A 27,512-nucleotide genomic window follows, 5' to 3' on the forward strand; every position below is an offset into this window, starting at 1 on the left:
ATTTTCAATTCAAGGACAGTTTGAGACCTACTCCTTCAATTGACTTAGAGATAATAGTAGCAGATGGAGTGTGGAAGTCACTGTAATGAAAAGTCCTAATATATTCACTATTGGAATGGTGCCTTTGAAACCTCCATCCTTCTTCAGTGCTCACCCCCAATTAGTACAATCGCCCTCACAGCACAGTTTCCACTTTCAGTACAATTACATCAGACAGACATCTCCTCCTGTCTTGCAGAAGTCCCTTGCAAAACCTATGCACTTAACTTGAAAATATCTGTTGGTCTTTGAGCTTGACAAGAACTGTCCATTTGGAACTGTCATGACTCATTGTGATTGATGTCCGTGAGCTTGGGGAAGGACTGCTAACTGAGAATGTGCTTTGCCCTTCAGATATTTGGAAGAAGGCCAAGCCCAGAGAAGCCTTTCAAAACTTTAATACTTAATTGATAGATGGCTGACTCTGAGGATAGATGTCCTTTATCCTTGTTATTTGCCTTCTAGCAATTGCTACTTTCTCCTAGAATGGAAGCAAATGAAAATTTGCCAAATCCCTGGAAAGTAGCATTTTCCATCTGACTTGTGAAAGTGACTCCATATTTTTTCCCAATATCAGATCTTCTAACATTTTGGATTGTTACATTTTAGTCTTTACAGACTCTAGGCAATTTGGGATTTTAAATAACAATGGAGCTTTATGCACACATCCTCGCCAGTTTGTAGCTATGGCTTCCATGAATGTGTGGATGATCCATTCTAAAAGCACAGAGCAGTGATAAACTAGTTTTTGAACATGTTTTATACGAACTATAGAGTTCGCGGCGTTAGTCTTTTTTTATACTCCTTTTCATCAAAAATCTCGTGGAAATTTGTTATTTTACCATTATGAATGCAAGGTTAGATAAAACTAGAGCAATGTAATTTTAATATCAGGATGATATTTCTGAAGTTTCTACTTCATATCATGTGGCTGCTGCTGTACTCTCTCAGGCTTGTATCTGTGTAATCCCTAATAGTTAGCTGATGATGGGTGGCACAAGTTTCAACAAATCAAGTCAATTCAGAGCCAGATTTAGATCATTATATAACATAATTATGTTTTTTAAGTTTGAGTTAAAATATAGTTAACGGTTTGATATAATCTCTTTATTAAGCATCATAGACTTATAAAGCTAAAATGATAAAAAAGAGAATTGTAGAGCAGATCAAGTTTGAGTAAAATATCCCTTTTTCCTACACCTTTGTTCCATGTCTATTTTTAGCTACTAGAAGAAGAGTAGGAAGTAATCAGTGGAGGCACAGAAATAGCTTACAGTCTGAGACACAAAGTCTGGCACGATGCCTCCCACTCACAATGTATAGGTAAAACACTCACTGTATCTCAGGACATCTTTGAAACTTGGTCTTCTTCTTCTTCTTCTTCTTCTTCTTCTTCTTCTTCTTCTTCTTCTTCTTCTTCTTCTTCTTCTTCTTCTTCTTCTTCCTCCTCCTCCTCCTCCTCCTCCTCCTCCTCCTCCTCCTCTTCTTATTCTTATTCTTCTTATTATTCAAAAGTAATATTTATGAACTTCAAACAGAGAAAAAACAAAAGCAAAACTCTGTTACTCAGTGATGATAACTTTTTTTGGGCACAAGCGAATCTATCATATTTACCAGAATGTACTAATGAACTAAACCTTCACGTCATAAGCAAATATCAAGAATAAATACAAAATACAAACTCATGCATTCAAATCATCTTGGAGGAGAATCTGGTCTAAACATGTTTTGCTGCTATGCACAGCCAAAATTAGGGGACTTTTCAGGGCAGGACTGAATATCATCTTACAATCTTTCTTCCAGTATTTTCTTCTCATACTTAAATTCTCAGATACAAATGGTCTCAGCACCATTTTGCTCATGGCTCTTTATATGATATAAGCCTACACATGAAAATTGTTCTTCAATAGGCCCTTGTATCTCATGTTATATGTGCAGTGCTTTTCATGACTCTAGAGCAGGTAGTCACATTTACATCCATTTTCACTGAGGAAGACACTCTCCTGGCCCCTGGGTAAGATGATTATGATTGCAGGGAAATATTCACTATTTCAGATGCTAGAAAGTGAGAGAGATTTGAAGAGAGATATAAAGAAAATATTAGATGATCTTTTAATACAAAATTTACATATAGTCACAATTATAATAGTGTTTATTGACAAAATAGTGAATACTTTAAAATTTGAAAAAAATTGCATAGTTCCAGGAGAATTAAATTGAAATGTATTATATATTATGTGTATACATATAACTGAATAGTGTTTATAAACATTACAAGTATCTCGATGTTCACATTTTTCATTTCTTTCTTTAAAAAAATTAATTAATTCGCTTATATTATATGAACGAGTGTTTTGACTGTGTGTATCTCAGTATTCCACCTGGAGTGGGCTCCTGTGGAGGCTGAAGAGAGGGTGAAATCTCCTCATAGTGGAGCTATAGACAGTCATGAGCTGCCATGCAGTTGCTGGGAATTGAACTTGGGACCTCTGGAAGAGCAGCCAGTGCTCTTAACCATCTCTCCAGTCCCTACTTTTCTTTACATTTATAATTATTGGAGTAGTCAAATGTTAATGAAAGATAGCCTCTGTTCACTTTGAAAGAGGTGTGTTGTATTATGTGAATACCATCTGTAAGGTCAATATTTACAAAAGCTCCATACACATAACAATTTAACACAACTGGGGACATTATAACACAGTAAACGATCTATGTGTGGATTTTAGAACTGCTGGTATTTGACAGATCTATGCTTGTAGATCAACGGTTTCATGGAGTTTTTATAGTCTGATGACTAGGCTTGGTAAATGCTTATTAAAAAGGATTAATACATTCATATTTTCATGAAGGGGAAGAAGGCTTGGCTGCAACATTAAAGTTTCAGTTTGAAGTAGGAAAATGTGACCTCGTAGAGATAGGCCCTCTAGAAGCTTCTTTACTTCAAAATGTCAATTTACTTCATAGTTATATTTCTTCCTTCTTCCCTCCGGTTCCAGCAGGCATGCCATGAGGTGTAATTCTGCCTGTGAGATTAGAAGCCTAGAATTACTGTATATGACACAAACTTGGAAAAATCTCCTTTCCTCCTGACTTTTACATTAAAAAAAATTAGGTTCAAATATTTTATGCAATTCTAAAATATTTTAGATATTCATGTCTGTAGCTTCTATAAGTTGCTTCCTGGAAGATCCCATATTGTGATGCTTGCAGAAATTCCTGATTTTCAGTCAAGGTCCTTTCACATTTATCTCTGATAAACACAAAGTGACTGGCCTGTCGCTAAGGAAACGGTGGCTTGGAGTTTACCAGGGATCCTCCTACCTATCCCAGGCTCTTTCCACAACAAGGCAAATATTACATTGAAATGAGAACTGCCTCAAATCAGCTCTCTGTTGGCCATGACATTATTTTTCTTTTATCCTCTCTGCATGACTCCTCAAAATGCAGTTGAAAAATCATGTACAATTTCTACCGTAAGGATTCTAACTTGTTCATAATTTGTCATTTGCTTTTCTTCTGTTGTTCGATTTGTTGTATTTTTCTAATTGGAACGCTGGGTAAGAAAGAAACGGTTTGTCCTCTTTCACCCTCATTAGGGAAAAAAAACCAAAAATCAGTCAGGGACAAACACCTAGCACCAGCACTCTGGAGGAAGAGCCAGGCTCTGATGTCAGAGCAGGGGCTAACCTGATCTATAGCCTTTCCTATACATTGAGGAGGCTAGCCATGGCTATGTAAGGATATTACCTGCCTCAAAAAGTAAAGTAGTTAATGCTAGTATGATATGAGGGTGTGTGTGTGTGTGTGTGTGTGTGTGTGTGTGTGTGTGTGTGTGTGTCTCCTTTCTTCTTCATTCCTTTAGCAGAAAGATTAAAAATATAGAATACTCTCATGTCTACCAAATTGTCTTGGGGAGCATTTTAAGCAACAAAAGGGATTATGCAATGTTCTGTAAACTTTTCCCTTTTTTGTAATTGTTATAGAAAGATAAATACACATGTCTTCACAGAATCTTTGGTAGCCTGCTACTTCTAGAGGCATTTTAGTAAGATTTTGAATGATGATTAAAAAACAGAGAAAGTGAATTTGTTCTGAACATAAGGTATGAATCACGTTAAAAACCATTTCCTTACATACTTATATTTAGTTGCCAGGTAGTAAGTATAAAGCATACTATAGCATTTTATGACTGAATATTAGCTTTAAAGAATGCTATCTTTCTGTTTGTGTTTAGAATATTAAATCATAATTCTCTGTATTTTATGGAAAATTTGCCATTGGCTAATTTTAATGCCTTTGGTCTGTTTATCCCTTTTTGTCTTATATTTGTTTCTCTGGTTATCACAAAGATTGGATGGGAAGGAAGAACTGTGTATCTTCTGGTAGCTCCTTTAAGCATCACTCAGCACCATTCTCAGAAATGTAGCCCACCAAACACTGCCTTCTGGCCCACTCACAATGATACAGCATCATCTTATCTCCATTGTGACCCTTAGTATTCTGCTGTAAACCACATAGCTAGTAAGACGCATGAGAATGAGGGGCTGGTAGTCAGCTGTACTGGGTCACAGTAGTCACAGTTTGCATCAGTGCATGTGTGTGCTCACATAGGTCTGTGTGTAATACTTAGGATTGTTCTAATACCTGCACTAGCACTACTTAATTCATTTATATTAAAATTTAATTACCAAATGTGCATAATACAGTCGAGTGGTACTACTGGTATCAAATCTTAAGCCCATAAGTGGTGTAATAATCAGTATCAGTTTCTTAAAGAAGCTGTCTGTAAGTAGCTGTGGACACATGTAAAAGTTATGTCTCAATTGTCTCATAGCACTTTTGAGCATCTTCTTAAAAGCTGAGAAGGCGGTACATGTGGGGGCCCTACATGACATTTCTGGGAGCCTCATATCAGTCATTAATGAGGGTAGACCCTTGGAATTAAGGTTTTATTTCCCGAAGATGGTGTTGTACGAGGTAAATGTTACCTACTTGATGATCATACAGAAGAGACTGCCGTACAATACTAGGAACTTGCAAACACTCAGGAGTGGTCAGACTTGCTATCTGAGGCTCGAGCAAATGATGAGTCATGGAAATTTTTCAAATTAAAAACTGTCTTTACACTGAAAAAATAATCTTATTTAAAATGAAGAAATTCTTAAACAACAAATTATTTTCACATTTGTCACCAAACAAATCATAGACCACATAATTTGTTTTGTCTAAACACAATAATAAGTGTTCATTTTTCTCCCATCATTCCCTGTAATGACTTCAGCTGATCTGTAAACATTTGGATCCAAATTGCAAGATCCTAACAATTCTTCCTTCTAAGTACTTTAAATAGCAAATACCTTTTACATAAAATCTAGTTTGATAAGTTAGTGACAAAATTTGATATAAACCAACCTGAAACTATGTGTAGAGGTGACTTCCCTGTGTGCCTGTTAACTTTTGTTGCAGAAAGAGTAGATAACATGGAGTACACTCAGCCTTAGATGCTTTTAGCATCTTAAGGGAATATAATATTCCTTAAGTACAAATCACCGTGAAGCTCAGATACATTTTACTGAAACTATTTTGGAAAATGGATCACGGAGCTGAGCTGATGTTCATACCCTTTGATCACTGCTTTGTGCTGCTTTCAAGTTCCTGACTTGTGAAGTGGAAACCATTAATTATAGCGAAAAAATTATGACAATCACAATGATTCAACTGGATGTTCCTTGGTATTTTTATTTTTAATAATCTACTCAGTGTGATAGGAGACTTTATATATTAACACATAACTGGAACTCATTCTGTATCAGCTTTTCTCAAATTACATTGTTGTGAGAATACTATTCCACATTAATAGCAGTTTATGGCTACTGTGATTAGCACCATTCAATGCATACTGCTCGTGAGTATGCCTGAAATAATCTGTGGTGGGAAGGGGTATGTAATCAATGCTTTCTATTGCTTCATTAAGAGGATATTACCAAGTAGAACGATGCTGGTTCTCTTCAATGTGTATTTTTGTATTGTTCCTTCAAATAAGATATTTTCTCATTATCAATCATTACATTTGATAATTCCATAGTAATGCCATATATAACATCCTTCTAGTAAAGCTGCTTTTACACCACTTGTTACAGTTTTCAAATACAAATTACCACTCTGGCTGTTGATTTTGTTTAAAGAAACTTGAAAAAGTCTATTAAATTAGGAGCAAGTGATGATTTTGTCCTGCGCCAAGCCATGGCTTGCTGTTACCTATATAATTCCGTTAATTATACTGTGTTGTAATTCCCAGTCTTCATCTCTAAATTGAGGCCCAATAGGTAGCTGTTATTAGTGGTGATTAATATTAACCATGTGTGTATGTCTTTCTTTTATTACAGTAACATTTCAAAGAGGAGATGGAGGACTAATGAGCAATGGGAGGTATGCTAAGGAATTTCTTTTTATTATTATTTTTAATCAGTACTGGGGAAATTCGGTAGTGAGAAGCTATTATTGTAATAAACGATCACTTATAAGTCTGAGAATTCTAGGAGGAATTGAATGGCTTACCACAAGGTTTAATGGTCTATCTGTTGTGCACTTTAGAGGAATCAAGTCCAGATGTTTCATATCTCCCAGATGCCCCTGAAGAAATTAGTAGTAAATATCACAAGGAATGTGTTCATTTGTTAGCAGGATGTTTATGGCATTAATTAGACATTAGCAAATGAAGTTGCTGTTGTTTAAGGCTCCTTATTGGCTCTCACTAAATTGCTGTGAGTGAACAATTACACATAATCGATCACAAAGTAAATGATTCATGGATGATGAATAGGCTGTAGATTGATAGGACTGGATTCCCCAACTTTGGATACTCAATTGAAATTGATAAAAGCTGATAACAAACCCATATATCCTCATCTATTTTCCCTTTGCCAATATGGAGATTGTAATTAGGCTCTGGTAATAACTTCCAATCTCCCATTTAATCAATATTTTAGCAAAAAGAGATTAAGTCTAATGAGAGCTAGCGGATATAGCAAGAAGCAATTGAATCTTCTTATTGCGGTTTCCATAGAAACACATGTTTCTCTTAGGGATTATACCAGAAGGGGTCTATCAAAAAAAGTACAATTATAGATGATCTGTTTCTTTGTAAATATGTTAATATTCTGGAAAGAAATCAGAATCCCATCTTTCCGTTAAATAATAAAACTCCTCATTAAATGTGATAGGAAAGTTGTCTTCATAGTCTATGCTAACGTGTTGAGTATCACAACTGGATCTTTTCCTGCCTTAAAAAAAATCCTTAACAAGCCTTTTTATTTTTCAGTGATGCAAATATGGAAATGTGCTATGGGTAGAAAAGTACAGGAAATGTTCACTAAATTTCCTCAAGCTATGCACCTCTAATCAAGTATGAGGGTTCTGAGCCAGGGTGACAGCCTAGAGAACACAGACTCAGTTAGTGGTTACAAAAGTGAAGGGTTAATAGTTCAGTTCTCTGGGAATGGCCGGTATGGAGCCACTACTCAGATGAACAGATCCCTCTAGATGTCCTGTTACCAGACAATTTAGTCTCAGGATCCTACTACGCTTCCTATTTCCTACAAGTTCCAAGAGGGACAATTGGTTTCATTTTTATGTGGGCAGAATCTCAGGCAAGGCCTCTTTAGTTCCACTGACAGAGAAGATCTATCTATAGCTTTAATGAACTACTAAAGATATTTAGTTCTTAAGAGCACTTGCAATTTAATTTGAAGTCAATTAAAATCTTCTCTCTCCTTACCCTTTTTAGCCTGTAAGGAGGATGTCAAAATTTCTCACTGAGCCCCACAAGCTAATCTTCATTTCATCTCTGTTCCAGCCGTCCAGGTCTTCTAAACGCTGGCGACCCCAATTATCCATGGCTTGCTGACTCATGGCCAGCCACGAGTTTGCCAGTCAACAACAGCAATAGTGGCCCAAATGAAATCGGAAATTTTGGGCGTGGAGGTAATTTGCATGCTTCAAAATAATATTATGTGATTTGGATGTCTAATTTAACTTTGGTGTTCTGGAATTTTTATTTTATTTTATTTTTCTTCTGAACCTTTTTATTTCAGTTTTGTTTGGTTGGCAGGTAAACACATATGTAGTCAGATGCATACATGGGAGAGCTAAGGGGAGCTTGCAGATCTCAGTTTACTTCTCCAGCTGTGTGGCCCCCAGGGAGCAAAAGGAAACTAGAAATTTCCTTGTGGGATTGGGTGGGTGGCTTAGTGTCAAAGAGGACATCAGAAGACTGAAAGCATGGTTACCAGTATTCACATTAGTCACCTTTAAATAACTTGTAACACCAGCTCCTGGAGAGGTTCCAACATCTCTTTCTGGAATCTAAAGACACCTACACTCACACATTCTCTCTCTCTCTGTCTGTCTCTCTCTCTCTGTCTCGCACACACACATACCCATAATTAAAATTTATTTTTAAGGACTATCTTCTTTTGTAATTAGCGCAATAAAGACACATAGCCACAGTACTGTAATTTGCTAACTACTTGTCTACTTAATTCTGTATCAATTTAAGTAAAATTAAAGTCTTAAGGAAATCATTAATAATTGAGAAGGAAAATATTGACTGAGCATTCACTTTTCAAATATTATCCCACCATCACTAAGAGTAGAACATGGGAATTTGCATGCTTTTCTACATGTTTTGATTAATTAGTCCTAGTCAGGATGCTTTATCAATTACCTCTTCCTGAAGAATATAAATTTGGTATGATTTCTACCATATACTATAATCTGTGAAGAGTAGATAGCTAAGTGAGTAAGACATGTTCAGAAAGAATCTTCTGAAGTTCTGTGGTTGGTAACTGATATTGCCAATAAAAGGGGTAATCATGCTAAGTAGCTACTAATAATTCCTGCTCTTAGTAGGTGCCAAGAATTTTGCATGCTACTTTTATGTCTATGGGTTTCATTCTTACTGTAAAATGTTCTACTGTAATAGCTGTTACTTTCCCCCAAATCTGTCGTCTTCGAATAAAGGTATATAAAATAACTCTTTATATAAAGAGAATTGAATGGATGGGTGTCGAGGTCAAGGTGTTTGCTACATCTCTGTTTAAAGTGATCAATAGAGAAAGTATGTGACATAAAGCATAGGATGCCATCAGCATGATAATAGCCACCAGCAGGTTACAATTGACAGGAAGCTTTATGATTGACTGGTCAGCTTCGAGCTCTGTGTAAACCACGTGGGAAATGTCTGTGCCTGAACACATCCAGACATCTCCCCACTATGTCCTCTCTGCTGTTTCACAAAAATTACTGCTGCAAAAATTATTCGGTTTCCAATACTGAATCTAAGTGTTTGTATCTAAGCACCGCAACATCTTATGTACAATAAATACATGCATGAAGAATATTCTGAGTTTGTTAGGCAAACTATATCAACTTCTAGGATATCTTATTCCAATTTAACCAAAGTGTGTACGTGTTTAGATTCTTTATTTTTTTTCTTATTACCATCTCATTTTTGAGAAGTGAAATGTTTCAGAAGTGCACATTGGGGTCAATTAAAAAGAGTATGCAGTTTTTTCTGTATTTTTTTCAGGATCTTAGTCATTTTAAGTATTTACCACTTATTTAGGAAAACCAACATATGATATTTTTCATGCTAAATAATTTGTATCTTTTACAAAGTTATAAAATAGGTTAAATATTTATAGTTTTAATGTTAAGATAATAAGATTTATTCAAAATAATAAGTTTACATGTGGATAGTGAAAAAAAGAAAAAGAAAAGCGGGTAAGATCTAATTTTAAAGCCTTAAATATTTTGTCTACACTATGCCATTTTCTCCACTTTGATTATGACATATGATGTACGTCTATATAATCGTAGGCATATACAAGACTTACCAAAGACACTAACACTTTCCCCTTAATATTGGGATTCCAACACATATTTGAAAGCATAATTCAAATAATAAGATAGTCTGCTAGCAAATACTTCTGCCTTTGTCAAGACAAAAACGAAAGTTTCATTAACAAGTGTCTTCCTACCACTGGATGGGAATGACAAATATAAATTCATAAGACTCAAGGAAATATTTCTATAAGTAACTAAAGACTCAGTGAAGAAAGAGGTCGTTCACACAAATGATGAAGCAAAATCTATATGAATTTATCAATATAAGTACAACCAAGATGTTCTACACTGTATTATTAATGCAAACTGCAAGGCAGTATTTCTTTAATTCACAGACTTCAAACACAATGTCAACAAGAACCTTGCAGAACATGGCATTAAGAAGGAGTTCTTGGGGATGGAGAGAAACAAAAATGGCAAGTGCTAGGTCACTGTAGTGATGCCCATCCAGGTGCAGTCTCTTAGGAGAATGGCTGACACACAGTTCCAAACCATCTGGTAGCATTGGACTCCCATCCACATACAAATGTTCATGAGTAATATTATAGTTCAAAATTTGGACATAATTTTACTTACTGAAAATATGATAGTGGTTAAATAATATTTGAAGAGAAGATACAGCTACAAAAGTAGTCAATGCAGATGCACTGTCACTTGTGTTGACTATAATTTAACAAACCATGGAAAGAGAGGTCCTGTGTCCAAAGTCAACATGATTACAGAGTGATGTTACATATGATTATAACTTTCTATTAATTGTTCTCCTATTTAAATCATATGGACACCAAAAATTGTTTCAAGAGTTTATAAAAAAACTGTCCTATAATCTAAATCTAAGAAGAGGTTTAGTTTCAAGATATCTGAGACTAGACCCATGTGGATGAGACAGTCTACTTAACTAAGGTTCATAAATGGATGGCAGTGTTGATAAAGCAGAAAAAAACAAGTCTGAAAACTCATTGATCAGAATATTTCCACTAATATTGTTAAACCCAAAGATTTTAAGAGCAAAGGAATACTAATATTCAAACTTTAATTAGTTTATAGCCAAAAACTAGAAGGATAGGAAAGTAGGCAATTCTGAAGTCTGAAAAATAAATTTTACTTGCTTATAAAATGTAGTGAAATGTTATAAAGTTGACTAGAATTAATGATCCTACTGGTCTTCATTTAAGATCTTTACTTCAGTAAAGTAAAATTACTTCCTTGCAAATCTATTAGAGTTCTAGGCTCAGAACATTTCTAGACTGAAAATTTTTGGTGTCAAAATAGATTGTAATTTTTCAGTTATGAAGACAAATTCTCTAACTATAGTAAGTTACAAAAGCAAAAGCAACGCTATGAGAGTCTTCATGTACGATTGAGCATCTAAGTCTAAGTTTTAAGGCAGCTGAAAGTTTTTATAGAATAAACAAACCAATTGGTTGGAGGTCGTCAAGAACTAGAGTGCAAGGTTTGTAGAGTGAATGTTATGGGGGAACATATAATCAGATTGATATTAATTCTAAATGAATAAAACCAATGTTAGCACATTCACAAATTCTATATTTTTTCGAAAGAAGAAAATAAGTTCAGGAGAGAGGCGGCAGATCTTTATAAACCATCATGTAAAGAGCATTCACACCCCCAAGCAGAAAATGGGCCGATAAATCTTCATTGGTATCCCTAAAGTTTAATTTTACTTTTGATGTTCTACAATGTGAAACTATAATTCTTTGACTCTCAGAGCTGGTAGCATAAATTAAACCCAGTGATCACCAAGATTGCTGAGTTTTCTAAAGTTAAATACTCTGTACTGTGAAAATGACTTATTCATGAAAATGTCTCTTTGTCATCCACAAAGAGAAGTTCATTTTCTATCAGTTATTCTCCATTTCAACACTGTGAAATCAAGCAAGACAAATTGCAAGTTAAAACTTCAGGAAAAATGTTATTGCATAGTGACAGAAGTATAATTTTGGACCACTTTTTCCTAACTGTACCACAGTTGTGTTCTGTGTCTTTTTCACGAAGGTGGAAAGAGATGTTTTCATCTGTAAATTGCAGCTTTCCTTTAAGCAACACTTCTGTAAAATGCTAGCAGTCTCTTTGCTTTTAAAACCAAGTGAATAACTGAGTACGTTTTCCAGTAGGGAAACATTTCAAATTTCCAAATCATGCTCAAACAAAGTGGGGAAGAGACACAGTAAGCAGCGAGACATGAAGGACTTGTGTCGAGCCTGCCTGTCACTGGGGTTGATGGTCTGACAGTGGTTGTATATCATCTCCCCTTCATTGGATCATGAAGCCCATCTCTGCCGCAATGCAGACGGGCAATGTGACACATTTATTTTTCATCTTCAGTCCTGATAGTTTTGGGTTCCTGTGCATCATTAAATAGTTTCGTTTCCCTGTGTCCCTCACAGATGTGCTGCCTCCAGTTCCAGGCCAAGGGGATAAAACAGCAACAATGCTCTCAGATGGAGCCATTTATAGCAGCATTGACTTCACTACCAAAACCACTTACAACAGTTCCAGCCAAATAACGCAGGCCACCCCATATGCCACTACCCAGATCCTGCATTCCAACAGCATCCATGAACTGGCCGTTGATCTTCCTGATCCACAGTGGAAAAGCTCAGTTCAACAGAAATCGGACCTCATGGGATTTGGTTATTCACTACCTGATCAGAACAAGGGGAACAATGGTGAGTCAGTCCTTGTGTCTTGAGAAATTTCGTTCACATCATTTATGCATGAGATAGAAATTTGTATTTATTGTTCGGTGTTCAGTTTAGTGATCCATTACAAGGCTTACTACCTAACGTATAATAATCTCTTGGCATGTATGTATCCAGCACCTTAAGTGATCACTCCCACTGACCTCACCACTGCTGAATCCACCATCACACAACAACACCAATGGTTTCATTCTTTGAGCATTTTTTTTTATATAATAACCAGCAATCCATCTCTACTTCCATTAGGAAAGGACAGATCAAACATTCCTCTGCTCTCCCACAACATCTGCTTCTGAATTGCTAACTGCATGTTCTGCATGGGCTTGTGCTGTGAACTAATCACATGATGCCACTATGACCTCTGCCCTTTAACCCTTAGCCTTACTTTACATCCCTGACTACCGATTGGCTGAGGGATTGTCTAATAGAATGCCACACAACCAGTCACAGGATTTCAGCACCACCAGCTCTCACAACAGCTCAGAAAGGAGTGGCAGTCTCTCAGGTTGGTTTGATCACAGTAAGGAGAAATATTTGTTTGTCAAGAGCATATGACCTGTGTTCCTAGCTAGCATGGAAGAAATAATGAATCACAAGCCAGTACCAGGCATTTATCTATCAAAGGGCAATCTTTGATTGGGGGGAGGAGGAGGGAGAAAATTGCTGTCACTTCTTTGTTAACTGTACAGGGATGCACATGACAAAAATAGACCTAACTTCCTAAAGACTGCTCAATGAAGAACAGACACATTTTGTCTATCATGAGCCTATTTAGGAATTAAGGGAGCTTTGCAATAAAAATATTATAAGATATTCCATTCTAGGTCATCAATTTCAGAAAATACCTGATAGAAATGACAATATTTTAGAGCCTTGTTATACTAATATTTGGGCAATGCAGCTTCACAGTTTTGTATGTATGTTTTCTAAAATATCACATGAGAAGTTTAATACCTTTCAAATCACATGATTCAGTGCTAAGTATCAACAATAAATATGGATAATTATTAACATGTAATTTAAAAGCCATGCATATAATATTTTATGTGACTCCTTAATTTTATACTGAAAATTTCAACATGTGCTTGAAAGAAATGTGCTGAACTAACTACGATGCAGACATAACAGAGCATGCAGCTATAAATGCATATCTATCCTAACACGCACCATTGACAATGCTCTCCCATGAGGAATCTCGCCTCTACCATGAAGACACTGTGGTAGACAGCCTTCACCTCACAGTCACTCCTTATGACTGTTGATATCGGCCGTACATTTCTAACTGACCATGTCGCACAACTTGTTTTATCTCCTCAAATGATTGATATGCCATGTATATGGATTCTTTGTAATATGTACTAGTAGTAAGAGATTATAGAGTGTTGGTGATTGTGAAAGACTTCAAGATTTCGAGACCATAACGAGTTAACTTTTAACACCACCAGGATTATGTTTGCTAAATTACTTTTCCTCAGGAGATAGAATCCTCTTAGTCTCAAATGTTAATGCCCTCTTTTTCCCTCCAAAATGAGTCATTGCTCTTTTTGCTTATTGGTAGAATTAGATGCATTATAGAATACAAAAAAAATGAAAACATCTGTTATGAATTTAAAGAGACTGAAAATACGGGAGAACTTTAGGAATGACCTTATATGTCATTTTTGCTCTCATTTTGTGTGTAATTACTCCCACAATTGTTCTGTTTAATTAAAAACTAATTTTCCTGGAGCTTCTTTTTTACTTCATTAAATATCTGTAAGTATCAAAGGATGTATATAAAGAAAGCTGCATACCACAAGCCCTGGAGACTATGCGAGTCAGCAAATACATGGTGTAGATCAATTGTCACCAGTTTTTAAAAGTTACTTTTTAAGTAATTCTGAGCAGAACATGATCACAGCAGCACTTTCTGCTTTTTGAGACCAGCAATATCCCAGATGACATTTATGTATAGATCTAGGAGTTATAATAAATACTTTATCTGCATTGGAATACAAAATTACTTAGAGATTGAATTTTTAGGAGTTGGGATTAAAATTATTATCCCTTCCTTAAATTACTGTTCAGATAAACACCAATGGAATTCAGTATTTCTGTTCTGCTTCATAAGGAGGTAAGAGTAAACCACCTTGTAGCTAGGCTTTCATGTAATGTTTTGGCAATTGTAAATGATCTGTGCATATTGATATTAATATGTTTTTTAAACTCACAGAAATTAAGAAACTTTCATTTCTTAAATATTTGAGTGAATATATTTTGTTCTTTAAAATATTATAGTATAATCCTTTTCGAAGTTCTAAAATCTGTTAAAAGTCAAATTACTAAAAATATAAAACATTTTAAAAAATCACTGAAATAATAATCACATATGTATTTTATACATGAAAATTACTGAATCTTCTTTTAATGTACCCTTTTAAAATGAGTATACGTTCAATTTAATATATATTATAATTATATATACAATATGTATTTTTGGTAGTAATGAGATCAAAGTCAGCACCTCATGCATGGTAGGCGATTGTTCAAATACTCACAGTCAGTTTCTGCCCCATGTATTTACATTTAAAATAAATTGTTTTTATAGTACTCATTTGTTAGCTATAAAACAACTAAAAACTTACATTTTGACTTGACTGTAAGGGTCAAATATTTTGACAAAGCATTAGAAACATTGTATAGGAAATTCTCATTTAGGAATCCTTCTCTCCAGATACATATGTAGCAGAGGATGCCCTCTCTGACATCAATAGGAGGGGAGGCCCTTGGTTCTATGGAGGTTTGATGCTCCAATGTAAGGGGGTGCTGGAGCAGTAGAGCTGAGAGGGTGGGTGGGGAGCACTGTCATAGAGGCAAAGGGGAGGAGAGAGTGGATGTGGAATAGTAGGGGGATTGTGGAGGGGTAACAGGGAAGTGGGATATCAATTGAGATGTTAATGAATGGAGTGATTAATAAAAAAAATAAAAATGATTGAGCTTTGAGCTGCAGGAGTAACTGGTGATTCATTGCACTAAAGATTCAGATCTCAGAAACAGAATTTACCTACTACATCAAGTCAGAAATTCCCTCTAAGAATCCACTGTTTCCAGACCAGACTCTAAAGCCCGCTGTTTCCTGTACTAGGTCGTGAATTGCTTTCTTGAATTTTAGTGAGAATTTCAGCACGGATTTACATAGGGACTGAAGGACAGTTGGGTTAGTTGTAGTGTGGGACAGACTCTCGGCAAGCTGCTGCCTGGTGAATGCAGATTTCCCTCTGATGATGTGAGTGTGAGGATGAAGTGAGTGTGAGGATGATGTGGGTGTGAGGACGATGTGAGTGTGAGGACGATGTGAGTGTGAGGACGATGTGAGTGTGAGGACGATGTGAGTGTGAGGACGATGTGGGTGTGAGGATGATGTGGGTGTGAGGACGATGTGGGTGTGAGGACGATGTGGGTGTGAGGACGATGTGGGTGTGAGGACGATGTGGGTGTGAGGACGATGTGGGTGTGAGGACGAAGTGAGTGTGAGGACGATGTGAGTGTGAGGACGAAGTGAGTGTGAGGACGATGTGAGTGTGAGGACGAGGTGAGTCTGGAATATCCGGAGAGAACAGTAGATTCTCACCTTTATATTGCACACATGAAAGTCTTCCCAACTTGCATCACTCAGCTCTGGGGTCCAGATAACGATTCAAAAGGGCTGTGAGGACTCCTGCTGGTACCTTTCCAATGCAAAGACAAAAGGCAAAGAGAAAGCATCACTAGTGGGGTAACAAGGGAGGATGAGTTGCTCGAGCTATTCCTTTCAAAATATTAAATTTTCAATTTGAGTTTTATGCCAAAAAGATGTAGCGCTTGGTCTTTGTGGATGGTTCAGGAGGCTTAAACATCCAAAGACTCATTTCAGAAAGATAAAACACAGATCTATTCGGCAGTGAATGTTTGTGCTTTATTTGGAAATGTTCAGTTAGAATGTTTAAGGCATACTCACTGAGCCTTGAAAAGTTGGAGAAGGGACTGTAGAGGTGGCTAGAAGTTACATTCAACTTTTTTTTTTATGGGAGAGGAGTTGGAAGAGAACAAATATGACTGGCATTCCCTAGCTAATATTTTATATGCAAATGTAAATCCTAAAGATAGCTCAGGGAAATAGAAATACCTATCTTCTGTGTATGGGAATTAAGACGACAAGTACTGACAGAACCACGAAGTAATAAAAAACTTAGCCCTGTGTCCAGAAATCACACGCTTATCCACACAAGCTTAGTGTAGAGGGGGCCTGCTTTGTTGCCCTGTGGAAGTAAAAGAGAAAATGAAAATACCATTTACTGTGATGACTTAATGGATATGAATATAGATAGCTATGCATAGCATGTAGGAAGTATGTGCTCTTCCGTAGTATGAATGTCTAGTAAAACAGTGTTATCTGTTGCTGGCCTTCCAGTATATTATTAGTAGTATGTCTGATTCTGCTAACTCAGAGGAGTCATAGACTGAAGAAATAGCTGAGTTTCTCATGAAATCTGGATAACAAGATAACCTCATTGGTTGCACTCACAACTTTGTCTTTTATAAAGATGAAATGCAAATGGTCAATCCCACTGTTTGCACAAGAGCTGACATAGAAATCATGCAATCCGCTTAGGGACCCTTAAAATATCTTTTGCTTCTTTGTTCAAGGAATATTAATATTTTTATCTACCTTGTTTACCTCCCTGTGAATGAAGACGATTTATGTACTTAATTTTGGAAGGATACGATGTATAGCACTTCAGAAGATACTTTGTTTCCACAGTTCACTCCGTTCCATGTAACCTCAGATGTGATTCATACACTGCCCGCTTATTTTCTGCTTCCCTCTATGCATGAACGCATTGCTATCATACATAGTACCAAACCTAATGACTCTAATTCCAAGAAATTCCCTTCGTTTTGGAGTTTTGTGAAATGCTAATATTAAAATGGTTGAGAACCACTAACATGATATATACAGTTACTGGTGCTACTTATTAGACAAAAAGTCTATAACATGTATCCTGGTGAGGCATGCACAGATACTCTCCAGCCTACAGATGATCGATTGTTTTCTTTTTTTTTTTTTTTACCCATGACTTTGGAGAGAAGAATGTTACTCCTCTGGATTAATTAAATTGAATAAATTCTAATGGAAAAGTTTAGCCTATATCCTTAGACACTGTGTTCTCCACTGAGACAGATTATGTAAAAGAGCATTATAGATGCAGTAAAATCTGACATTTAAAAGAATTTGCTGTGGTCCATTATTTTCTCTAACAATGGAAACAAGGAAGCAGCAGACGTGAATAAATCAATAAATGTGCTTTTGATTCAGCAGCCATGTTTTTGATTTACTCAGATCTGCAGAGAATGCATTTGGAGAGACACAAGGCCACTGGTGGAATTCGTTAAAAAAAAATGTTTTATTTTTCAGAGCATATCATTTCCTTGTTTATAGCTTCTTATCATATCTAATATACTGATCCTGGTGTTTTGAAAACGTTAGTACTTCCTGACATTTTATATACTCTATTTCTTCGGATAGGCAGCCTCTCTGAACACACGTGTTGGTTGTTTTTAGGTGGGAAAGGTGGAAAAAAGAAGAAAACTAAAAATTCTTCAAAGGCGCAAAAAAACAACGGATCCACTTGGGCTAATGTCCCTCTACCTCCTCCTCCTGTCCAGCCCCTTCCGGGTACAGAGCTCGGGCACTATCCTGCGGAACAGGAAAATGGGTAGGAATATGGTGTACCCTGACAACATGGCACTTCCGTTTCTGTTCATTCTTTCCCTGCATGGAGTTATCCTTGAACTGGCTCCCCTCCCTCCATGTTCACTGCATCGTCTACTGTTTGCACTCTCTCTCTCTTTCTAGGTGGTAAATATAAAACAGCCCATAGTGAGGAGTGTGAATCCTTGGTCCTCAAGTGCTTTAGATTGTCTGCAATCATGATAATCAGCCTCCATTTATAACGTTGCTTGTTAGTTTGAAAGCAAGTCCCCACAGCTCTGTGAACTAAAGAGGCACTCCTGAGAAGGGCTGAAAGGGAATTAAAATAACCCCCTTCATCATCCCTTGCAGCTTCCTAATGACTTGATGTCTGGCCATAACAGGGCTCCACCGGTAGAGCATCACCACAATGGGATAATTGTGGGGACCTGACCAGTGGGTAGAACTTTAATCATCAGTTCTGATGGGAATTTAGGGACAGGAACAATAAGAGATTCAAGCCAATGCACACTCGGTAACAAAACCATTTTAAGTTAGACAATTTCTTTTGATGGCCCTTAAATGGGATGTTTCTCTATTCTTTACCAAATACCTCACAAGAGTTAGCTTCCTGTCAGCTTGAGTGGTGATTGATTTGAAACACAAAGACACGGATAATGGTTTTTTATTGCCAAAAAAAAAAAAATCAAATAAAACATTTTACCTAAATTAATATTTCTAAAGGCTGTGTTTTGCTTTCCATTTGCATTAGAACTTTACACACTCCAAGAATACAGAATATATTGAGATTTTTCTCTTCACAAATATTGTTTTGCATAGAATTATTTACCTATTAAGCATAACTTAATTATACGCTGTCATTATGGTTTATATTGGTTCAAATTATATAATATTTATTTTCTCATGAAATTTTCACATTTTTTCATAGTTTATAAATGCTATCTTTGAGCACTTCACAATGTCTTTTCTAACTCTAACTTTCGATTTTGTAAAATTTTCTTCTTTCATCTACCTTTTCTTCTATGCATGGGCATATATCTTAACATGTAGGCTATAAATATGTACAATAGATATATTTTAATATATTATATATATTTAACATGTGTATATATGTCCATGTGTAGACTACATATGTAGCCTATTAAGATACCAGTACATACATATCTTTCCTCTATCTTTCCAGTAGACTTTATTTGATTCCCTGGGAAATAATCATCATATATATGTAAAAAGATGACTATATAACTTATCAAAATTTTCTCATTTGGGGGTTGGGGATTGGGTTCAGTGGTAGGGCGCTTGCCTAGCAAGCGCAAGGCCCTGGGTTCAGTCCCCAGCTCCGAAAAAAAAAAAAAAAAAAAAAGGAAAATGTTCTTATTTGAAATTAGCAACTAAGAGCCCACTCTTTATTCTCCTGATTTAAATTTTAAATTGTGAATATAATATTAATTCACATTAGTGATATAGATATGTCAATGTCTCATGAAAAACAAGAGTTACATAGTTCATCCAAAGGGATACTACAAGATTATTACTTCAGTTTGCATTTTAAGATTGTAGCTAGCTATAAAACCAGGGAAATGGAATTTGAAACTTAAAAGGGAAGAAGGGAGTGTTACCACTTTGTAAAAATAACATCTAGAAGTCATAATATGAAAGATTATTTAGATTTGTTTCATCCAACAAATCTCCTTAAAATATAGATGTAACGATTACACATTTAAATAAAATTAATTTAATCTAAATGAATGCAAAACTTAACATTTGACCTTGTTAAATAGTGGAAAAATTGGAAATAATTCATAGTCTGATGAGACTATGTTGATTTAGTTTTATGTTTTAACCCAAACTACTTTTAGACTACTGATTTGTACGTTATATAATGTAAATAGTGATAGTGGTTATATTATTTATACTCAAAATGCATGGTATTATTTTTCATTTCTGAAATATTCATTTACTGTTACAAATAGCTAAAGATTATTCTAGCTACAAACATGCAAATGCATTTAGAAAGATTACGCTATGTGTTTTAGTTTGTACTTACTTCAGAGTTTTTATTGGCCTTAAGTGCTGAGAATTTGATGTTGGGGGAAAGAAGTATTTTTGACCGCAGCATTCAGGAACTCAAGGCAATAAGAACAGAATTCAAGGGTCATTCTCAGCTCCATAACTCTTTACATGGTCTGATGCTGGCCTGGAATATGTAAGAGCCCTGGTTTCGTTTTTGTTTTTCATTTGTTGCTTTTTCTTAATTTTGCATTGTCATTTGAAACAGACCATAATAAAGAAGTTTGTCAACAATTTTCAAAAAATGCATCGTAAATGCCTTGGCCCAGTTGTAGGAATAGAATCAATAAGAACTAGCAAACAGAAAAACTTGTATTTATAGGAATAATCTGATACATTAATACAAAGAATACACTTATGGTCCTAAGACATTTCCTACCTCCAAGTGCACGTGAGCATGCTCTTCTTTCTTCCTCTCCCTTTCTCTTTCCCTTCCCATTTCTTTCATATGCTTGATCATCAATTTACCTACCTATCTCAAGAGAAAGAGATGAAAAACATTATTACCTTGCATAACAAGTCCATGTATATAAAATAATAATAGGTCAGTAAACAGGAAAAGACTTGTAGCAGGTGAATCTTGATTCATTTACTCATAAAGGATTCTACCCAAAATTGATTGACCATCAGAATCTATTTTAAGCCCCCACTAAGGTAGAGCAACTACGAAGGAGCCTTGAGGTTTATTGTGAATCCTTGTATGCCAGAGACAGAATCAGTTCTTTTACTATTGACGATAGTCTAGACTCAATCCTCCATTCAGGTGGATAACGTGTCAAATGTTGCAGGAAAATGGCTGTTATGAAATGAAAAAGGCTGAAAGCAGGGTAATGAGATGGACACGACGGGGAAGGATATAGTCGGGCAGAGTACTAGCTGGGAATAATAAGAATATATTGTTTCAAGGGTTTTTTTTAATCTTTTCTTTTTACACTCCAGATTTCATCCCCCTCCTGGTCCATCCTCTGACTATTCCACATCCTTCCCACCCCCTGTCTCCACAAAGATGTCCCCACCCCCTATCCCTGATCCCAACAGACCTCCCCACTTCCTGGGGCCTCCAGTCTCTTGAGGGTTAGGTACAATTTCTCTTACTGAACCCAGACCCAACAGTCCCCTGCTGTATTTCTGTTGGGGGGGCCTCATCTCAGCTGGTGTATGATGCTTGGTTGGTGGTCCAGTGATTGAGAAATGTCAGATGTCCAGGTTCACTGAAACTGTTGGTCCTTCTACAGGGTCATCCTCCTCCTCAGTTTCTTCCAGCTTTTCCCTAATTCAACCACAGTGGTCAGCAGCTTCTGTTCATTGGTTGAGTGTAAATATCTGCGTCTGACCAGCTCCTTGATAGGTCCCTTGTTGTGAGTGTTCCAGAGCCTCAGTAATAGTATCAGGCCTTGGAGTCTCCCCTTGAGCTGGGTCCCATTCTGGGCCTGTTGCTGGACCTCCGTTTCCTCAGTCTCTTCTCCATTTTTGTCCCTGCAGTTCTTTCATACAGGAACAATTATCACTCAGAGTTTTTGACTGTAGGACGACAACCCCATCCCTCATTTGATGCCATGTCTTTCTGCTGGAAGTGGGCTCTACAAGTTCTCTCTCCCTACTGTAGGGCATTTCATCTAAAGTCCTTCCCTTTGAGTTCTGAGAGTCTCTCACCTCCCAGGTCTCTGCTACATTCTAGAGGGTCCTCCAACTTCCTATGCCCTGAGGTTGTTTCAAGTTTCTAATTACGGTTTTCAGTATTTGCTTCTTAAGAGTATAGACTGGGCTTTTCTTTCAAATCCGTCCATGAGCCGGTTTCTCTTTTCACAGTCTAAAATACCAAAAGTTATTCCATCATTGTTCAGTGAAATTATATTTGAATGTTAATTCGATCATATAGCCATGGTGCCAATGTTTCTCCTTCTTAATATGCTTCTTCAGCTTGAAAAAGGCAATGTGTTAAATGTATTGGAGCCTAGCCGTGACTATAATACATTTATGTTAGTCATAGGCTGCGTGGAAGAATTCAATAGTAATTAAATAGGTTGCTTAGCTTTGTTTTTGCCATTAGAGATTGGCGAGCTTTTGCTCAAGTTGAACTTTATTGTATTTTTATTAGTAATTTGGTATTTGTGTCTGGCCTTTGATATATTCGTTCGCATGCAACATTGATTGGCTGTCATCTTGATCATTACTCCTCAGGAAAGACAGATAATAGGATGCCTTGTACTTAGCTTACAGAACATCTGGGAACTTTGAACAGAACAGCTTTGAATTTTTTTTTCATAGGGAGTATTTTTTATAGACTTTGTATGTTACTAGAAAACCCATCAAAATTATATTGCTCAAATAAGATGTACATCTCTAATAACTCTTTTTTTTTTTGAGCTGGGGACCGAACCCAGGGCCTTGCACTTCCTAGGCAAGCGCTCTACCACTGAGCTAAATCCCCAACCCCTAAATTTTTTTAATAACTCTTTTTTTTTTAAGATGTACATCTCTAAAATGTGAGGAAAACCATTAAACGGAGCTGTATATATAAAATGTACAGTTAACTGCTACTCTCTCCTTTTTCTACAGTAACTTCAATAAACCTTTCTATCACTCTGGAGTGAATTCAGACATGAGCACCAGGGAGGTGACAATCAGTGTTCTGTGTCACGTGATGTAAACTTCATCCTGACCTGGCTTGCTTTATTCTTGTTATTCTCCAGGTCTTTCAGATTTTCTATCCTCGTTCTTTCTTTCTATTCATACAAAGCATATTGAATTCATGACCCCTTTTCAGCCTTCCATGTTCTAGAGGGCTATAAAGTTTATTGATTGTGTTTGAAATTATCTTTGCCAAAATATTAGGGCTCTGTTGATAACAGCATCCACCCTACTCTAATGAGAAGCTAATGAAGTTTGTTTTAGCAAGTTAGCATACGATGCAATTTATTTAACTAGTAATACCATTTTCAGAATACCAAACATTTTAAGCGGTCTGTCTTTTGCCCAGTATTACTTGAATAATAGAAAATGAATCAAACATAATTTACTTGAATGATTTTCACTTTATCATTGCAAAGAATGTATATAACACAAGCTTCTTTTGCTCTGATGCTCACGTTTTATTCTAGATTTACATAGCAACGAAATTGTTTATTATTCATCAGGTAGGAATACTTTTGGTACTAATGGCTTATTACTATTTTAAGTTTTACATATGCACACATATTCCTACATGTAAAACTACAATAGCTTTAGCAATAATACAATGTAAATACTGAAAATATAACTCTTAATTTCTGTTACAAAAATATGTTATTTTTGGCAGACTTTTAAGAGTAAAGCTGACTTTAGCTATTGGTAAATGCCAACAGTAAATCCATTGCATACCGAAATTAAGTCATTAGTATGTTCTAAACATTTTTTTACTGTAATAATGCAGCACTCAAACTCAAATAAATAAACCATGCAAAGAAGCCAAAGCTTTCTTTTTAACAAAGCTCTTCTCATTCAATAAGTGTGTTTCAGGCCAGCAATAAGGGAGGTAAATCTGCTGAGGAAAAGACACTCTAGCATATAAAAAGCTCAATATTAAACTGAAGGCGTAAAATATTTAATGGCGGAAATCTAAGATTGATTTTCAAATGAATTTTCAATGAGATTGCCAGTACCAGTGCTGGAACATAGTATCCCTACACTGGTTAGCTTTGTCAGTAAGTTTTGTAAAAGACACATGATTCAGAACTAATTTAGTGTACAGAATTGTAAGATTAAAATGAAGAACCCAGAAGGAAGAAGCTTACTTGAAATAAGTCTGTTTCTATGACCAAGTGGAACAGGGTGCAAAAGTGCAAAGGAAAAGGGAAACAGAGCCATTTGCTTTCATGTGAGAGTCTTGCTGACAAACTATGTCCGCTATCTGGAAAATAAGTCGAAGCTTAGCTCTGTTAAATGAACATAATAGAATGAAGAGAAGTAAATGGCTCTCTTCCATTGTTCTGATGTCTTCATAGGTACATTTGTAAACAGTCTGCAGGACTGATTGGATGAGAAAACCTAAGCATTAACTGCAACGAAAGGAACCGCTTACAGGCTTTAGAGCCATAGAACTCTTCCTTCAAATGAAAGCTAGGACCTCAATAAACCCAATTAAAATGACAATGTGTTAGAAAAAGGTTTCTTCCATACAGATTGGCACACATTATACAGTTAATAAATAGAAATACCGATTTAGACTATGAAGTTTTCTTATAGAGATAATTTGTTATTTGAAACACACTGAAATGTGCCTGCTGTTCGCAATAGTGTATAAGATATTTAGAGACAGTCATCCTTCCAAACGGTCCATGGCTTCTGAAGCAAGGCTTTCAGCTGTAAGCTAATTGAAACAGAAGGACATTCAAGTAGCCTCAGCAAGGCAAAACAAGTGAGTACAAAAAACAAAGGATCGAAAGGTGACACTAACTGTGTGGAGAACATTTGGCTTGGGAATACATGATTTTAGAGATCCAGCAAGACTGACCAGGTAGAGAGAACCTTACTCCGAGCTCCCTGGGATTAATGAGCTCCTGTGTAACTGATGCTTTCTCTCCTTGCTTAAGGCCACTATTTTTCTCTTTTTCTCTTTTGGAAACTGAGTTCTTTAGTATCTAACCCTGGGCTTGCCCATACGTAATTTAATGTATTCCCATTGCTCCTAGCCAACAGAGCATTGAAAGTCCACAAACTGTTTGAGATCTCTGGGTATCCATTGCCAAAATAGTCTCTGTCGCTGGTTCGTTGCATCATCTGATTCTGCTATGCAGAGTCATCCTTCTACATCTACTCTTGTTTTCCTCATACCCCTTCCAACTTGCTCCCTTCCTCTTACCAAGTCTCCTCCCCTCTTCTATGTTGTTTCAGTAGATGTTCTATCGCTGAGAAGAGACACTATGACCCCAGCAGCTCCTATGAAAGAACACATTTAATTGAGGCTTAGCTTACAGTTCAGAGATTTAGTGCATTGGCAGCATGGCCGGAAACATAATGACCCACAGGCAGACATGGTACTGAGAGTTCTCCACCCAGATCAACAGGCAGTGGGAAGAGACAAGACAATGGACCTGGCTTGAGTTTTATTTGGAACCCCAAAGCCCACCTCCAGGGACATACTTTGTCCAACAAGGCCACACCTCCTAAAGGGTCACACCAGTCACACCATTCCCTGGTAACCAAACATTCAAATCTATGAGTCTATGGGACCATTTGTACTCACTCACAAATCTTTCTGTTTGGTTTTTGCTTTGGGACCCATAGGGTTTAACCAGAGTTGTCCATGTAAGCATGGGTGACTCCGTACACCAGTACACAAATAACTCCACAGTGGCTGAAGTCACTGAAGACAATAGCTTCCTGCCCTCCAGAAGTCAGAGCTCGGCTGTGCCTAGCACGGCACCATTAGCATCTCCCATTTAAATGATTACTATTGAGTTAGCCTTTTGGGAACCACGACTTTTGAAAAGACTCTCCATTTTTTTTCAAGTGTCTTCAGATTTATTCTTTGCTGGAAACAGTGTAAATAAAGCCACTATTGATTTAGAATTTACTGCTTCGGGATTCTACATGCTTGATCCACATTCCCTTAGGAAAAGGGTTTGACATGTCATCTAAATTTTCAAAGAAGATGTCATAAACTGAAAAGGAGGATATAAAATGTTGGGCTTTGGGCCAAATTTATTTTACTAAAATTCATAATTACTCTTCTTTCACAAGAGAATTTGGAACTTCTGTTTATGTGCTGAAATAAGCATGGTGCGTGTTTCTGCTGACAAACTTAAAGAAATTAAAAGTTTGTTGATGGTTTTATGACCACACATTGATAACAGGTTTATTGTATGGAATAATAGATTGACAGAGGTCTAGGAAGTGTGAGGTGATCAATCAGTATTATTGGCATATTCTGTTTGGGCACACAGATGCCCAAGATATGGGAATGGATAAATCTCCAAGTGTTAACTTCCTTAGTTGTCTTTAACAGCAATTTTGTGTTTCTACATGAGTAAGTTTGGTGGGAAATTCTTGCCTTTGTAGCTGTGTAGCAATGATTAGCTAATAAAGTTATTTAAAAATAAGCTGAGATATTTTGAGATGCTAGTATATAGTTAGGAATCAGAACAAAGATAACGGTCAGGTGACTTACTATGACAGCATCGATAATGTGATAAGGAAGACATAAACTGAGGAACCTTTTAAGAACCCTTGTTTGCTTTTCATTTGCTAGTACGAGGGTGCACTTATGTGTGTATGTCACTGAACACTTTTTTCTTGTTTAATTTCAGCTATGACAGTGATAGCTGGTGCCCACCATTACCAGTGCAAACCTATTTGCATCAGGGAATGGAAGATGAGCTGGAAGAGGATGAAGATCGCGTCCCAACACCTCCGGTCCGCGGTGTGGCCTCCTCACCCGCGATCTCCTTTGGACAGCAGTCCACTGCCACTCTTACACCATCCCCACGGGAGGAGATGCAACCCATGCTGCAAGCTCACTTGGATGAGTTAACCAGGGCCTATCAGTTTGATATAGCAAAGCAAACATGGTAAATATCCTCAGTAAACCAAAGGCCCTGTACTACCTACCTATGGAGATGCTCCTGTGTGTTTATTAAGTAGAGATGCTCGTAAAGCTACGTGGGTGGGATGAAAAATGATTTTGAATATGTGTTAACCATCTATATTAAGAAACTGGTGACAGAAACTTAACCGACAAATATCACACAACTGGCTAAAGAAGTGCATGGAGCAGGGACTCAGGCTGAGTATTTTGGTGGCACCCAGAATCTTTTCTCATTCGCAGACCAGCTTCAATTAGTTTATACTTGAACTCATTTTTAATTCTGCAATAAAGCACTCCTTTTAAAGTCTTCAAAGTGCCTGTCATTAATTCTGTATGTGGTTGTAAATATGTAAATGCATGCTTCTGAGAACCATTATGGTCAGTGTCAGTTATTAAAAGACTTTGTTTGGGCAGAATTAAGTGGATTAGAAAATAATAATAAAGAGAAAAATGCTTCAACAGAAATCCATGGACACATAAA

General features: G+C 36.6%; 1 protein-coding gene across 7 annotated transcripts in view; it reads left to right on the plus strand.

Annotated features, from left to right (window-relative positions):
• Positions 1-27,512, plus strand: part of Robo2 (roundabout guidance receptor 2) — a 115,440-nt gene that overhangs the window by 61,088 nt on the left and 26,840 nt on the right. For 4 of the 7 annotated variants that reach the window (XM_032899168.1, XM_032899163.1, XM_032899164.1 and 1 more), the window contains exons 14-19: positions 6,426-6,468; positions 7,895-8,022; positions 12,351-12,632; positions 13,045-13,170; positions 18,247-18,400; positions 26,754-27,014. In XM_032899168.1, coding sequence (XP_032755059.1) covers positions 6,426-6,468; positions 7,895-8,022; positions 12,351-12,632; positions 13,045-13,170; positions 18,247-18,400; positions 26,754-27,014 — 994 coding nt within the window. Of the gene's footprint in view, positions 1-6,425; positions 6,469-7,894; positions 8,023-12,350; positions 12,633-13,044; positions 13,171-18,246; positions 18,401-26,753; positions 27,343-27,512 lie in introns of those variants that run through there. The other 3 variants (XM_032899165.1, XM_032899167.1, XM_032899169.1) reach the window with 2 other exon arrangements.

This window comes from Rattus rattus, chromosome 4 (genome assembly GCF_011064425.1).
Source record: "Rattus rattus isolate New Zealand chromosome 4, Rrattus_CSIRO_v1, whole genome shotgun sequence".
In the NCBI taxonomy this organism is placed as follows: domain Eukaryota; kingdom Metazoa; phylum Chordata; class Mammalia; order Rodentia; family Muridae; genus Rattus; species Rattus rattus.